This window comes from Westerdykella ornata, assembly GCF_010094085.1.
Source record: "Westerdykella ornata strain CBS 379.55 unplaced genomic scaffold EI97scaffold_1, whole genome shotgun sequence".
Lineage (NCBI taxonomy): Eukaryota > Fungi > Ascomycota > Dothideomycetes > Pleosporales > Sporormiaceae > Westerdykella > Westerdykella ornata.
The window spans coordinates 2644396-2657581 of record NW_022986851.1 but is presented as its reverse complement, the minus strand read 5'-3'; the positions used below and the strand labels follow the sequence as shown (position 1 = coordinate 2657581).

At 52.5% G+C, this 13186-nt stretch overlaps 4 protein-coding genes across 4 annotated transcripts; 1 reads left to right on the top strand and 3 right to left on the bottom strand.

The window, feature by feature from the left end:
* Positions 1–183: 183 nt before the first annotated feature.
* EI97DRAFT_364192 (uncharacterized protein) lies at positions 184–774 on the bottom strand (the record flags this gene model as incomplete). Its single annotated transcript, XM_033795001.1, has 1 exon — positions 184–774. A coding segment is annotated over one exon (591 nt), but the record flags the coding sequence as incomplete, so codon positions are not given.
* A 1060-nt stretch (positions 775–1834) lies between these two features.
* Positions 1835–3948, top strand: EI97DRAFT_410536 (uncharacterized protein). Its single transcript, XM_033796707.1, has 5 exons — positions 1835–1987; positions 2043–2342; positions 2405–2791; positions 2855–3760; positions 3822–3948. The coding sequence occupies exons 1-4, from the start codon at positions 1882–1884 to the stop codon at positions 3742–3744; spliced, it is 1683 nt and encodes a 560-aa protein (XP_033659128.1). The 5' UTR covers positions 1835–1881; the 3' UTR covers positions 3745–3760; positions 3822–3948.
* A 556-nt stretch (positions 3949–4504) lies between these two features.
* EI97DRAFT_34048 (uncharacterized protein) lies at positions 4505–6712 on the bottom strand. Its single transcript, XM_033794743.1, has 5 exons — positions 6589–6712; positions 6246–6533; positions 5310–6197; positions 5100–5257; positions 4505–5050 (listed from the first exon to the last, which is right to left on the bottom strand). The coding sequence occupies exons 1-5, from the start codon at positions 6629–6631 to the stop codon at positions 4778–4780; spliced, it is 1650 nt and encodes a 549-aa protein (XP_033659127.1). The 5' UTR covers positions 6632–6712; the 3' UTR covers positions 4505–4777.
* Positions 6713–7020: 308 nt separating this feature from the next.
* EI97DRAFT_429592 (RabGAP/TBC) lies at positions 7021–10812 on the bottom strand. Its single transcript, XM_033797476.1, has 5 exons — positions 10399–10812; positions 9996–10323; positions 8590–9869; positions 7602–8543; positions 7021–7552 (listed from the first exon to the last, which is right to left on the bottom strand). The coding sequence occupies exons 1-5, from the start codon at positions 10450–10452 to the stop codon at positions 7487–7489; spliced, it is 2670 nt and encodes an 889-aa protein (XP_033659126.1). The 5' UTR covers positions 10453–10812; the 3' UTR covers positions 7021–7486.
* Between the last annotated feature and the right edge of the window lie 2374 nt (positions 10813–13186).

Sequence of the window (13186 nt, the reverse complement as noted above, 5' to 3'; positions counted from 1 at the left end):
CATCGCAGGTCAGCTCGGAGGGAGGTTATATACCTTCCCAGCCTCGCCTTCTCAACACCCCTCTTCTTCCACATCCCCCCATCCTACCTTTCCCTTCTACGTCGCAACACCAACATGCTGAATCCTCCTCCCACTTCCCGCATCCCCTCTTCTCCCATCCGCAATCCCTCTCCTCTCACCGCCCCTTCCCCTTCCCCTCTCCCTCCTCCCATGCGTAACCACAAAGTTCCCCGGCGCCCTCTCCAGATTATGATTCCCCCCCTTCAACTCTTTCAAATCCTCATCATCAATCAACCGCTTCTGCCACAGGTGCTGGAAGAGGTGGAAATCCGGCCGACTCGTCCTCAACGACGTTCCCACGGCATGGTGCCTCAGCGCCACATGCTCCATTCGCGCATTCCACGCCGTCCAGCCATCCAGGCACGTGAGCGAGAAGTCTGAGCATAAGGGGCACGTCACGCTCTTCGGCGGTTCCTCGCCCCGGAAGTGCGAGAGGCAGTGGGTGCGCCATTCGTCAATGTCGGTCGACAGGTAGGAGCACGAGAGGAACCAGAAGGCGCATTCGAAGACGGGTTGGCGGATGGAGTTGGGTCGGCGCTCGAGCACGCCGTTGACGTCTTCGAGGAGGGGCACGCCCGAGAAGTGCGAGGCTAGGCCTGTGCTGATTGAGGTTTCGGTGGGAGTGGCGTCCGAGTAGTGGTAGAGGGAGGGTGGGTGCTGGGACGTCGTGGACGACTGGTGGATGCAGGCTGGGGCCATGGAGGAGCAGGAGCGGCTGCTGCGGCGGGAGCGTTGGGAGAGGGAGCACTGGGACCGCTGGGAGCGCTGGGAGCGGGAGATTGCGTCGGTGGAGGTGGAGTCGTGAGAATATATTTGGTAAGTGTAGTCGTCGTAGTCGTAATCCTCGTAGTCGTGGTCGCTATATTGCGATCTCGAAGCCGCAGATGGGGACGCTGCTCCCCGCGCTCGCTCTGGCGGCCCCGCCGCAGGGCCGACGATATCTGGAGGAGCGTCTGAGAAGTGCACCAGGCGGGCGTGAATGTCGCGTGTGGGCGACGCCAGCCATTCGCCGATTGGGGGACGGGTGATGGTGGATTCGAGAATGGAGGCGAGGGATACACCGCGTGTGCTGCCGTTTCTGCTGCTGCTGCTGCTGCTTCTGCTGGTGGGGTCGCCCTCCGGCACTGTGTGGCGCATGCAATCAGCCTTGTTTCTCGGGATGGAAGGGCATCCATGTGGGACCAAGGGATTGGCTGGGAGATGAGACTTACTCGTTGTCGGGTTGGAAGGGCTCCCTTGACGATTGTTGTGCGTTGTTGGTTGAAGCTGACCCGCGAAAAGTGGGAGGATCTGAGATGGCCTTGTTTCGTTTCGGTCAGATCGTTTGGTTTCCCCTGCATGAACCTCAGCAGAGGCTGAGAGCTCTAGCGGAAGCATATGGGCAGAACTCGCCAGCAAGATCCCACTCTGCATGTAGTTTCCACATCATCATGGTTGACGTTGGGTGAGATTCAGTTTGTCGTTCTTGCATGTGCCCAGCATTACAGGAGAAACGGAGCCCATCCCCGCCCATCGGAACCATACTGGACGAATCTGAGCATCTAGTAGGTAGTCCATTCATAGACTGTGCTCACAGCGTACAGTTTTAGCACCTGGTGTTTTTGCCTACCTACATTAATTTCTCTTACTTTAGCTACTTTTACTCTATCTAAATTCAATATATTTAGTAGAAACTATATATTTCTTCTAATAGCTCAATTAAGTTTAAAATATTATTATATTGTAATTACTTGTTACTATAGCTAACTAGCAACCTACTGCGGTAAACATCCCACAAACCTTAACCAAATCTGTTTAAGTTAACTTTCCATCGACGCGCCGATGCCACCAACCCTGGGAATGTCGAGGATACTCAGCATGCATTTTCTCCGTAGAAATCGTACGCCATCCTTGCAGCTCTCGAGAAATATCTCTATTACGTGTCGTGGTATTTTCCCCAGGTGTCATTTTCTCCTGCATTACACTGCTCAGCACGGCTCTAGGCAAGCCCATCGGACACGACGAGCTCTACCGATATACGAACGGTCGTTTCCTCATTGACGAAAAAAGCCAATGCGAACGACGCTACGTGAAATTTAATCTATACGGACTATGTGACGTAGCTGCTTCGGTTGGAGGGTCCAACTCCCCGATCACCGCAATCGAGAAGATGGAAGGGGGCTTTAGTAAGGCCCTTTTAATGAGGAAAGAGGATGGAACAGAGCTCATAACGAAGATACCATGTCCGAATGCCGGGCCGGCGTTCTATACGACAGCGTCTGAAGTGGCGGTCCTACAATATGGTAAAAACGTTGGGCCTGCGTTAGATGTGTCGCTGAGCTAATCATACTATGATATGTAACAGTAAGGCACCATACAACAGTTCCAGTGCCAAAAGTATTAGCGTGGAGTTTCGACCCCCACTCATCGAACCCTGTCGGCTCCGAGTACATTATCATGGAGAAGGCTGCAGGGACTCAGCTCTTTAAAGTATGGAGTGATATGGATGAGCCAAGTCGATTAGCTCTCATTAAACGATTGACCCAGCTAGAGAGTGAACTAGCATCCATCTATTTTCCTGCCTTTGGAAATCTATACCTTCGCCAGTCCGTAGCCGACGAGACTAAGTGCAAACTTCTGGATTCTAGCATTGCCCCTTCGAATGCATATTGCATCGGACCCTCATGCCACCGATCGTGGTTAGTTGAGACAAGTACGGGGACTTCTGACCCTGAGTTAGATAGAGGACCTTGTGAGCCCCTTCACTTCAGTTGATATCTATAACTTATATTATACTAATACATTCTGGTGACAGGGACTTCCATATCTGCATTTGGGATCGCGCTCGCGGAACGAGAGATCTTCCGCATTTTGCACACGCCACCACCGGAGGGATCCGTGATCCGTCATGGCACAATCCGAGAACAGATATCTCTGCTTGAGATGACCATCGAGCTCATGAAATCCTTGGAATCGCATGTTGTCCTAGCGCGATACGGGAAGCCAACGCTCTGGCACACCGACTTGCACATGGGAAATGTCTTCTTTTCCGACGAGGATCCCTCGCAGATTCTATCGATTATCGACTGGCAATCTATATCCGTATCTCCCCTGTTCTCGCAAACCCGTTGGCCAGAGTTCTTGCATCCGCCAAAAAGCTACACGATGGGTTTTGTGAAGCCCGAACTACCGGACGATTTCGACCGACTGAGTCCCGAGGATAGGGATTTGGCAATGTACGAGTGGAAGCAGGCGACAAGAGCAAAGGCATACGAAGTGAGTAGCTACCTCAACAACCGGGAGGCTTTTCACGCCATGAATACCCCAAGTGTCTTCCGGGAACTCTTCGTTCGGTGCGGGAAAACATGGGAGGAGGGCAGTGTCCCACTTCGCGCTTGTCTCATCGAGATATTCCAAACATGGCGAGACTTGGGACTCCCTGACGGCTGTCCCTACACATTCGTAGAAGACGACATCAAGGCGCATGAAGTGGAGTTCAAGGAGTACGAGGAATGGCACAAAGTGCACGAGTTTGCGAGGGAATACTTGGACACAGACGCCGACGGGTGGATCTCGCCAGAAACGGACTTTGGCGAAAAACTCAAGCAGAACAAAGCTCTCTTTGAACTCTTTCTTAATGAGAGTGCTGGAAAGAGGTCTTCACAAGAGGCCAGGAGGATGTGGCCGTTCTCAGAGGGTATATAAATGGTCTCGTCAGAAGGTATCGATGAGCGTCCATACTACCTTAAATGCCGATGCGGGTTGTCCTAACTTCTTCCCAGGTCAATTGGCCCTCAAGGCTCAGTATGGTCCGTATATTATGGCATCCGTCCAACCCATGCTCACCAAATACACTGCCAGACCCGCTGGATGTTCGTATATAAGAATAGCACGCACGCAAGATTCCGTGTGAAACTCTAGTTTGTGCGGAGATGTATCTCACGCGAAGTACGGATACAGTCAACCAATATCACCTGATCGCAATCAAGCATGAAGCAATCTCATATTAGGCTACGAAGTACAAGACATGAATGATGGTACACTGAATACGCAAGCTATAACGATAGGGTGAACCTTCTAACACCCTGATAGCAGTACCTGCATCCAGATACGCATCTAGAGCAGGATACTGCCCGTGTCGAGATGGTGCATGCCGTTTTCGGTCCGATGAACAAGTTGTCCGGATAATCATAACGTATCAAAAATAAAAAAGCCCGCAGGAACGCTGGTAGTGTGGAGTTGAGCGCGTGCAATATGCAGAGTAATTTTTCCTTTTTGTGACTTGGTCACGAGAGTGTTTGCATGATGGATATGGCGATAGAGCATGTCCAGTGAACGATTACAACTCCGAAAAGTGGAATTCCGCTTATTTGGATTTTTGTAAGCCGCTGTTTGGAGCGGTCATGGCAACGCGGGAGCGAGCAAACAGCTACGCTTTCCAGGGTCCCGGGCGAGGATGTAGAACGTCAACCAGTCATACATGGCAAGCATCTGTAGTCTCAAATCCGGTTCCAAAAGGGCTGTAGTTCCATAGCATCGCTGCGGTCATTGAGGATTCAAGACAAGTCATCCACAAGTATTACGCAGTCAGTCGTCGGAGGTACGTCCAGGTAGCGAAGGGAGAAAGCGGACAAGCCACAAGTCATGTACACCCTTAAAAGCGGAAATGCAAGTAAGCATCAATCGTCAGGATCTCAGCGGCATGTGCATCAACGTCACGGCGGTAAAATGACGGCTCTTAGGCACTCCCCGGAGGTTGACCCCCCTGGCCGCCTGGCTGCTGTTGCTGCGCCGCCAGCGACGAGTACCACATCGCGAGATAGTTTTCGTAGCCGCCATACGGGGCATATGGATCAGCGGCAACATTCCCTTGTGCGGGTGCTGCGCCCTGGGCCCCGGCATGAGCTTGGCCGTATGCTGGCTGTTGTTGGTGTGAGTACGCATCACCATAACCTGCGCCATCACGTCCACCACGACGGCCCGGCCCGCCGCCTTGCCTGTCCTTCTGTGCCTGATTGGGTCAGCAAAAATGTATTTCGCGAACTCCATGGTCCACTTACCACTGATTCGACCTTGTCCCAGATAGCCTTCTTTGCGTCATCGATGGCCTGACGAGTGCCAACCAGCCCGATCTCACGTTCAATGTCCGCCCCTGACGCTTGAGAGACGTTGATCTTGCATCCAGTGGTGTGCTGCATTTCCTTGATTGTTTCACCGCCTTTGAATCTATTAGTATCACGCAACTGTACGATCATCCGCAAACGCCATACCTTTCCCAATAATCATACCGACGGCTTCAGAAGGCACGTAGATCGACTCGGTAATCTTACCAGGTCCTGTACTGTAAGGATCCAGGTCACGTCTCGGAGCCGGCTGTCCAGGACCCTCTCCAACTTTGGTATCACTGTCAACAATCTCCATGATGAGCTCTTTGGCTCGGGCGGCAGCAGCAGGACTTCCAATAAGGTTCACGGGGCGTAGTCCGTTCACGCTCTTGCTTTCACCTACGATGTTGACATGGCAACCACTACGCTCTTGCAGGTCACGTATGGTTTCGCCGCCACGACCAATGATGAGGCCAACAGTACGATCAGGAACCATGATCTGGGAAGACTGTTCGCCTTCGCGTAGCGCGGGCAAACTCTTTGCTGCAGCCCCACCGCGTGCACCACGGCCAGTCTCACGAGCAGGATTACCGCCGTTCTCTTCAATTATGCGGTTGATTTCCCGTTTTGCAGTAATTCGCGCACTTGGATTGCCAGTGATACGGCACTGTCGCTGAGGGCCGCTATCTGGGCCATTGATGAACTGGATTCTGGTGCCGGATTCCTGTTCAATGCGACGCAAACTTTCACCCTGGCGTCCGATCACGAGACCTACCAAAGATGATTCAATCAGTATAATCTCTGAATTGTCACTAGGCGGAGGTGTACGATCACGTCCTCCCATTCCCCGCGGAGGAGAGAAAGTGTGACGACCACGAGGGGAGCGTGAACGATCCCTGCCATATCCAATACCGCCACGCCGCGGGTCCTCTCGTCGCTCATCTCGATATGGGTTATAGCTATCTCGCACGTTACTATGTCGTACAGGCGATCGCGAGCGGGAACGCGAGCGTCGATAGGAACGGCCGCTCAGCCGGGGATCTTCTGTGGCTGCTGAATATGTGTAAGCTAGTGGATTAGGTAAATCTGCTACCTACACACCTGAACGCGATCCGTTGTATGAAGAGAGTCCTTTATCAGCCGCAAATCCACGCGCCTTTGCCAGCGCATCTTGGATGTTCACGGTGCCGGTAGAAACTGGGCGGATGGCACCAATGTCAACGGTGCCCGTGCTAGTCGGCTGTGGCAGTGGAAATCCGGGAATAGCTGGTGGCGTAGGGTTCTGCAATGCGCCGGGAAGCCCTGCAGGTAACCCGGGTGGAGGGGGTTGATGAGCAGGCGCCGCCGGAGGTGGGGCCTGTGCTGGTGTTTGCGATTGTTGCTGCTGAGCTGCAATGGTGTTAGTCCTACGCGCTGCCCGAGGCAATGTGGGAACAGAGCATACCCAGTGCTTGCAGTATCGCAGAAATATCTGGTGTGGCAGCCATTGTGTTTGCGCGTCGTGTCGGACCGAGTAATGGCTGGAGGTAGAGTCGCGGATGCAGGTAGAGCCAGTTAACTGAGGCTCGATTGACGGAACTCGGCGCCTCAATACTCAAAGACACAGACGTCTGTGGAGGTTTTTTGTTGGTGGTTCGAGAGAAAGAAGAGTCAAGAGTCGAGCAGATCAAAGAGTTGCGCGCATATTCTTGGCGAAGAGGCTAGTGCGCTAGTGCGTTCCAGGGCTCGTCCAGTGATCACGTGTAAGGCATCCGTACCTATGTAGAGCACCCATGGACATTGTTCGTTATAAGGCTCTTGTAGGAATAACATGCATTCTCGACTGAGTCATAATACTTTCAATGACATAAAAATAGTTGTTTGCGTTGGGTCCATTGCGGCTCTTCCCATGAGACTGCCAACAATCACATATTTGTACGACGAATCTGGGCGCCAATTGGGCCTGGGTAATCGCTCTAATTGCTACAAGAGCAACAATGTGCACCAAATAGCTCATTACTGAATGGTACTAACGTGCACCTGCACTCCGTTGCTTATGTTATCTTTCTAGGATCTCGCGAACGCCAGGTGCATCTCACATGCCACGCCCACATATGCAAATCATTGCTCAACTGACAAAGGAAGAAGACACAATCGAGGCTATTGAAACATCCCATGGGTATTCAGAGAAGGTACGAGTCGCAGATAAGTAGCCGCTGTCACTAACACAAGCGGCGGGAAGCAGGTGAACGCCGAATCTCACTCCGTTTGGAGAGGAGAGCCTCGAACAAGTATAGACAGATAATGGTATAAGGGGCGCGCACTGCGCAGGGGAATGGAAGGTTACCAGAAGTCTTTTAAGGTCAGCGATTCATAAGCTGGGACACATTGTGCCACTTCTGTTTCAGGGCCTCATGCTCCTCGTTGATCTGTTACTGGTCAGAACGGCTGTCACTTGTACAGTTGGATTATACGTACGGTTGCCCATTGCATCTTCGTTGCCACCAGCTCCTTCTCCATCTCTGCCATTTGCTCTTCTAGTGCCCGATTCTCATTGTGTACGACAATGTTCTTCTGCATGACTGTTTCCATTTCCAGCTTCAACCGGGCCTCGACCTCCTCAGGCTGGTGGGCGACGATCTTTTGCAATTCCTCAACCTTTGTCCTGAGCGTCTCATTTTCATCGGCCAAGTTCTCGTTCTCTACTTTCGTCTTCACAAGCTCGGATGCTACTTGAACGTGCTCTGTGTCTGACTGTTCAGCGTGACGCTCAAGCTGCCGAACTTTCATCTCCAGTGAGGCCACCTTGTCTTTCAAACCCTGGAGTTCGGCTTCTCGTTCCTTCTCGATGCGTTGCTGCTCTTTCCACTCAGCCGTATATTGCTTCAGCATCTCAGGAGTAATCTTCACAGAAACAGCGTCCTTCACCAGCATATCTGCACGATAGACCTCCTTGTCAACGCCTCCTGCTTGTCCGAAGAATCCACTTTCAAGGATGGACGATGGCGAGGGTGCTTTATCAATGTAAACATCGAAGAGTCGTTCTTTCAAGAAGGTTGTCAGCGTCGCCATATCTTTCATGCCAAGCAGAGTCTGGGCATTCTTCTGCATCAAGACGATTCCGAATTTTAGTATCGCGGTTTCGAGGCCCTCGCTCAGGATTAAGTCATAGATGCGGAGAACAAGTTGGAGGGGGAAACGGTAAGCGAAAAGCGTCAGGAACCATTGTGTGGCATAGAGCTGTGGCTTGACATCCCGTCGATGAAGATGGCAATAAAGCGCAGGCTCCAGGTCTTCCAAGAGTCGTTCGAACTGGTAAAGATGCAGGTGCAGCCCTGCCATATCGTGCACAAAGAGATCTCGTAGACCGTACTTGTTCATGAGTGTTACAAACAAAGAAAAGGCTTCTTCTTCGGGCATCTAACTTTGGGTCAGCAGACTTCGACTTTATGTCCGATCGGCTTACATTAAACAGCAGCGGCATTGCGATGAAATTCATGCCTTGCGCATATCCCACAGCTTCGTCATACAAGGCATAAGCCTTGCAGACACCGAAAAGCCCATCTTGAAGCCCCGCCGCCATGAGGTATTTCGAGTAACTGGTCCTGGCGCCGAGATCTCGCTTTATGGTCTTCTCCAACTTATGAATGGCGGCATTCTTCTGCTTCTTTTCTGCAGCATATTTGGCCTGGAGTTTGATCATGTCCTCCGGGTTGTCGGTGGCGGTCAGAGGCGAGGGTAAGGGTGCATTCGAGCTGCCGGTAGTGGCTGGGGTAGAGCAATCCGAGTGGACAGAGGACGACGAGGAGGCCAGCGAATCCTTTTCCTTGCCATTCACCGCAGTTTGAACACTTGGCGTTTGAGGAGACTTGATCGCAGTACTCTCCTTGTCCGTACCGCGGGCAACCAGGTCCCTATATAGAATTTCAAGCTCTTCATTCTTACTCTGAGCCAAGACCTGCCAAATCACGCCACGGATCGCTTGAGGTATCCCATTGGCAATGGCCCGATTCAGTTCTTCTGCGCTTGTCCGAGCAACTGCCGCTGGACCCTCGTTCACAACTGATTGCCATAGATCCCAGTCAACTGGTTCTGCAGCATCACCAGGCGGGCCAGTGGCGAATCCAGCAGCCGTACCGGGGGCTAAGTTGGGGTTAACGACGGGTTGGTTCGCAAGGGAGCCACCGATGGGGCTAGTTGGACCAGATGCAACGCCTGGAGTCTGCTCTTCCTTCGCTTCGCCCATGGTGCCAGGAGAAGCCACGCCCATCGAAATGCTAGTTGTGCGTCCGATCAGACCCGCTAGCGCTCCTGCCTGGCCTGGCTCGGTCCCGGACTCTTCTAGAGAGATGCCGGCTTCTTCCCTCATGCGAAGAAACTTGAACCGATCGCGCAGACTAAACTGGCTAGACCGGTTGGTATGCACATCTGTCTCTAATCTGTTCTCAGGGTTGCTCGAAATTGTTGCCAGAGATGCGTTCGTACTTCGCCGTTCCGCAACGGTTGAGGGCGGCGAGTCTGGCTTCTTGCTTGAGGTATTCCGAGAAAGCCAAGAAAACGGACTTGTCAATTTCCTCGTTGGTGGCGGTGCCGGCGGGTTCGATGTGCGTTTGTCCTCTCGCGGTGGGAAGGGTGGCGGAGGAGGGAACTTAACGGGAGACATCCTGCCGGAGAGACCCTGCAACCCGCTCTCGGAGTGCTGTCGAGGTGGCAGTTTGGGTACGAGATCTGGAGATTTGGCGTCTTCTGTTTGATGTTAGTCACATACTTCCAATTGTTTTTGTGATGTAGCATTGGTCTCTACGCCAACCAGCTTGTAGCTCCATGTAGCTCTCCTTGCCAGTGAAGCTGCCGCGTTCACGGGGTTCCTACCTTCTTCTAGAGAGACATCATCCATATCCGACGTTACGGATATTCTATGCGCTGTCAGGAGGGGTGACTTGGTTGAAGACGTGTTCTCCGTTGCGACAGTCTCCGTCTCCTTCCCCTGGTCTGTATCTGCACCTGTGCTTGCCCCATTCGCACTTGCGGAGGCGGGTAGGTCTGGGACGGGCATATCTGGGACGGGCATATCCGAAGACGGCTCTTTAGCGGTGGATGACGACGAGGTCCGGTGACTGAGCAGCGACCGTGATCTGGAGCGCTCAGAATGTGAGGTAGGGCGGGGGTTGATGTCAGTCGCGGCATCTTCGAAGGACTCCTGTGTGGCAGGCACAATAAGTAAGTGCAACTTGTGATGCAGGAGCCTCTAGGCTCTCGAGAGGTGGGCACCTACTCCTTCTCGATCGGAGCTGAGATCGCTCTCGAGGCGGGCGGGCTCGTTCTCCATATTTGCTTTATTCTAGGGCGAGGATCAACGGTTACGCGCCAATGTTGAGGCGATGAATGACGGTCGCAATCGATGCGAGATGGGGTCGAGAGTTGGACAGTGAGAAGAAGAAATAAAAGGAGAGGGCGGCCGTCAGACGGAGCGGGCTCGAGCTCGATGGAGGGTGTGGAGCGTGCTGCGAGGAGGAGGTCGTGTGGAGACAGGGGACGGGGGAGGAAGTTATGGAGGGAGACGGATTGCGCGGGCATCAATGGGAGCAGCAGCGCGGAGTGGCCTCACGGCGCAGAAGCCTTGAGGAAGAGGTGGTTTGGTAAGGTAAGTTGTTCAGGGAGGGCAGGAGCATTCGCCGGGTGCGGTGCAATAATCCTGGAGTGCGATGCAGAAGGGTGTCCTTTTCGGGGAAGGCGGCGAACTGCTCAGACTGGCGTTTCACAAGCGACCTGAAACGCGGCCTACTTAATGAGTGGCTTGCCGCGGGAGAGGCTCATTCATCCGCAGGTCATCAGTTTCTCCATCATTTGCACCTTGACAGCCAGACAGTTCTTTCGTCCTGGATTCTTTGGGTTTTGGCCTTCGAGCGAGTCAAAATGCAGATGCAGCAAGTCACAAACAAGGGAGCCATCCGCGCACAGCCCACACCTGCTCACTGTTGTGTTGTGTCCGCCATGTCGCCAACCAATCAACCACCTGGGCAGCTTTCTCAAGCTGTTCTGTTCTCCTTTCGATGCGTCACGGGGTTTCCAGTCAGCCCTCTCTCATTGAGTGTTACAGTAGTATGTACACGGTATGTCCTAGCAACGGGCCAGCACGGGCATTCGACATATGGATAATATATACCTGGCTCTGGTCACAACCACAATTCTGGTCTGCGGTATTCACCACTCCCGGGGGCACCTGGATTCTCCTCTCAAGTTCCCCCGAAGCCCTGCATACCCGGCGCCTTGGCGCTATCTGTGCTCTCCGGCCCGTCTCTCCTTCCCCGAGATAGTTAACTAACGTGTTCGATCACTCATCCGCCAGGATCACTCATCCGCCAGCCCCACCAAAATCACGACGCGTCTTCTCACAACACTCGCGATGCCACCTCCACAACGTACTCAGCAAGCCCTAGACGAAGGTAGACTAGCTCTAGCTACTGCTGCCCTTCAAAGGGATAAAAAATTATGCGTTAATAGAGCCTCTTTTCTATATAATACTCCTCGTTCAACGCTTCGTGGTCGTCTTGCAGGTAGCCTACCACAAGCTACTGCTAACACACAAAAACGAAAGCTATACCCTACAGAGGAGCAGGCCCTAGTAGATTGGATCCTAGACCTCGACTGACATGGATTTCCACCCCCGATTATCGATGTACGACGAATGGCAGACAATCTACTCGCCGTACATGGCCAAGAAACCTCTCCTCAGCCAGTTGGTGAGAAATGGGTGTCCTGTTTTGTCAACCGCCAGGCAGAACTCCAGACAAAGTGGAATCGCAAGTTCCACTCATAGCGCATGAGATCTGAGGATCCAGTCACGATTCGTACATGGTTCGAGCTTGTAGAGGAGACACGTCAGTTGTACGGCATCCTCGACACAGATATCTACAACTTTGATGAGACTGGCTTTATGATGGGGATTGCTACAACATCAAAAGTCATCACGAGCTCTGAGGTAGTCAGCTGGGCAGTAACTATACAGCCGGGTGACCGTGAGTGGGTAACGATGATTGAGGGGATCAACGCCTCTGGCTGGTCTATCCTACCTTTCGTAATCCTGCTTGGAAAACTGCATCAAGCAAGCTGGTATCAAGGCCTCCCACTCCACTGGGTTATTGCCATTAGTGACAATGGCTGGATGACTGATGAGCTTGGCCTTGAGTGGGTAAAGCACTTCCACCAACATACAGAGTCTCGTACAGCAGGAGCCTACTGACTACTTATCCTTGATGGCCATAGCAGCCACGCTACACCTGAGTTTGACTAGTTCTGCAAAGAGAACAAGATTATCATGCTCTGTATGCTACCACATACATCGCACCTGCTATAGCCACTCGATGTTAGCTGCTTCTCACCTCTCAAACGTATATATGGAAATCAGGTAGCTGAGCTTGCACAGCAAGGCATCTTCCATATCGACAAACAAGACTTCCTACAGATATACCTGGGTATTAGAGAGATAGTTATCTCAGAGCAGAATATACTGGCTGGCTTTCGGATGACAGGGCTAGTCCCAGCTTGTTCAGAATATGTCTTATCGTCGTTAACAGTGGTCAGGATGCTATCTCCACCAGGGACACCGGCCAACACTGAGGTCATATGGACGGCAGAGACACCACATACTATTGCTCAGCTAGAGCAGCAGGCTCGACTTATCCAGGACCACCTTCATCGGCCTTCTCAGAGTCCTACTACTTAGGCTATCCGCCAGCTTGTCAAAGGTTGTCAACTTGCAATGAATTCAGTAACGATCCTTGCAGAGGAGAATAGGAAGCTTCGATAGGCTAGTCAGTGCTGGCAGCGTAAGGAGCAGCAGCGCCGATAGTATATAGCCTGTGGAGGAGCTCTATGGGCAGAGGAAGGTCAATTGCTTGCTATAGAGGCTGAAAGGGTGCTCCAGCAGGTAGAGCAGGCGGGGCAGCCAAGTAGGCCTCGAGCACCACCAACCTGCAGCAAGTGCCACGAGCAAGGCCACAAGAGGACTCAGTGTACTACTAGATAGCACGCATCTAATAGATCAAATTTCTATATATTTT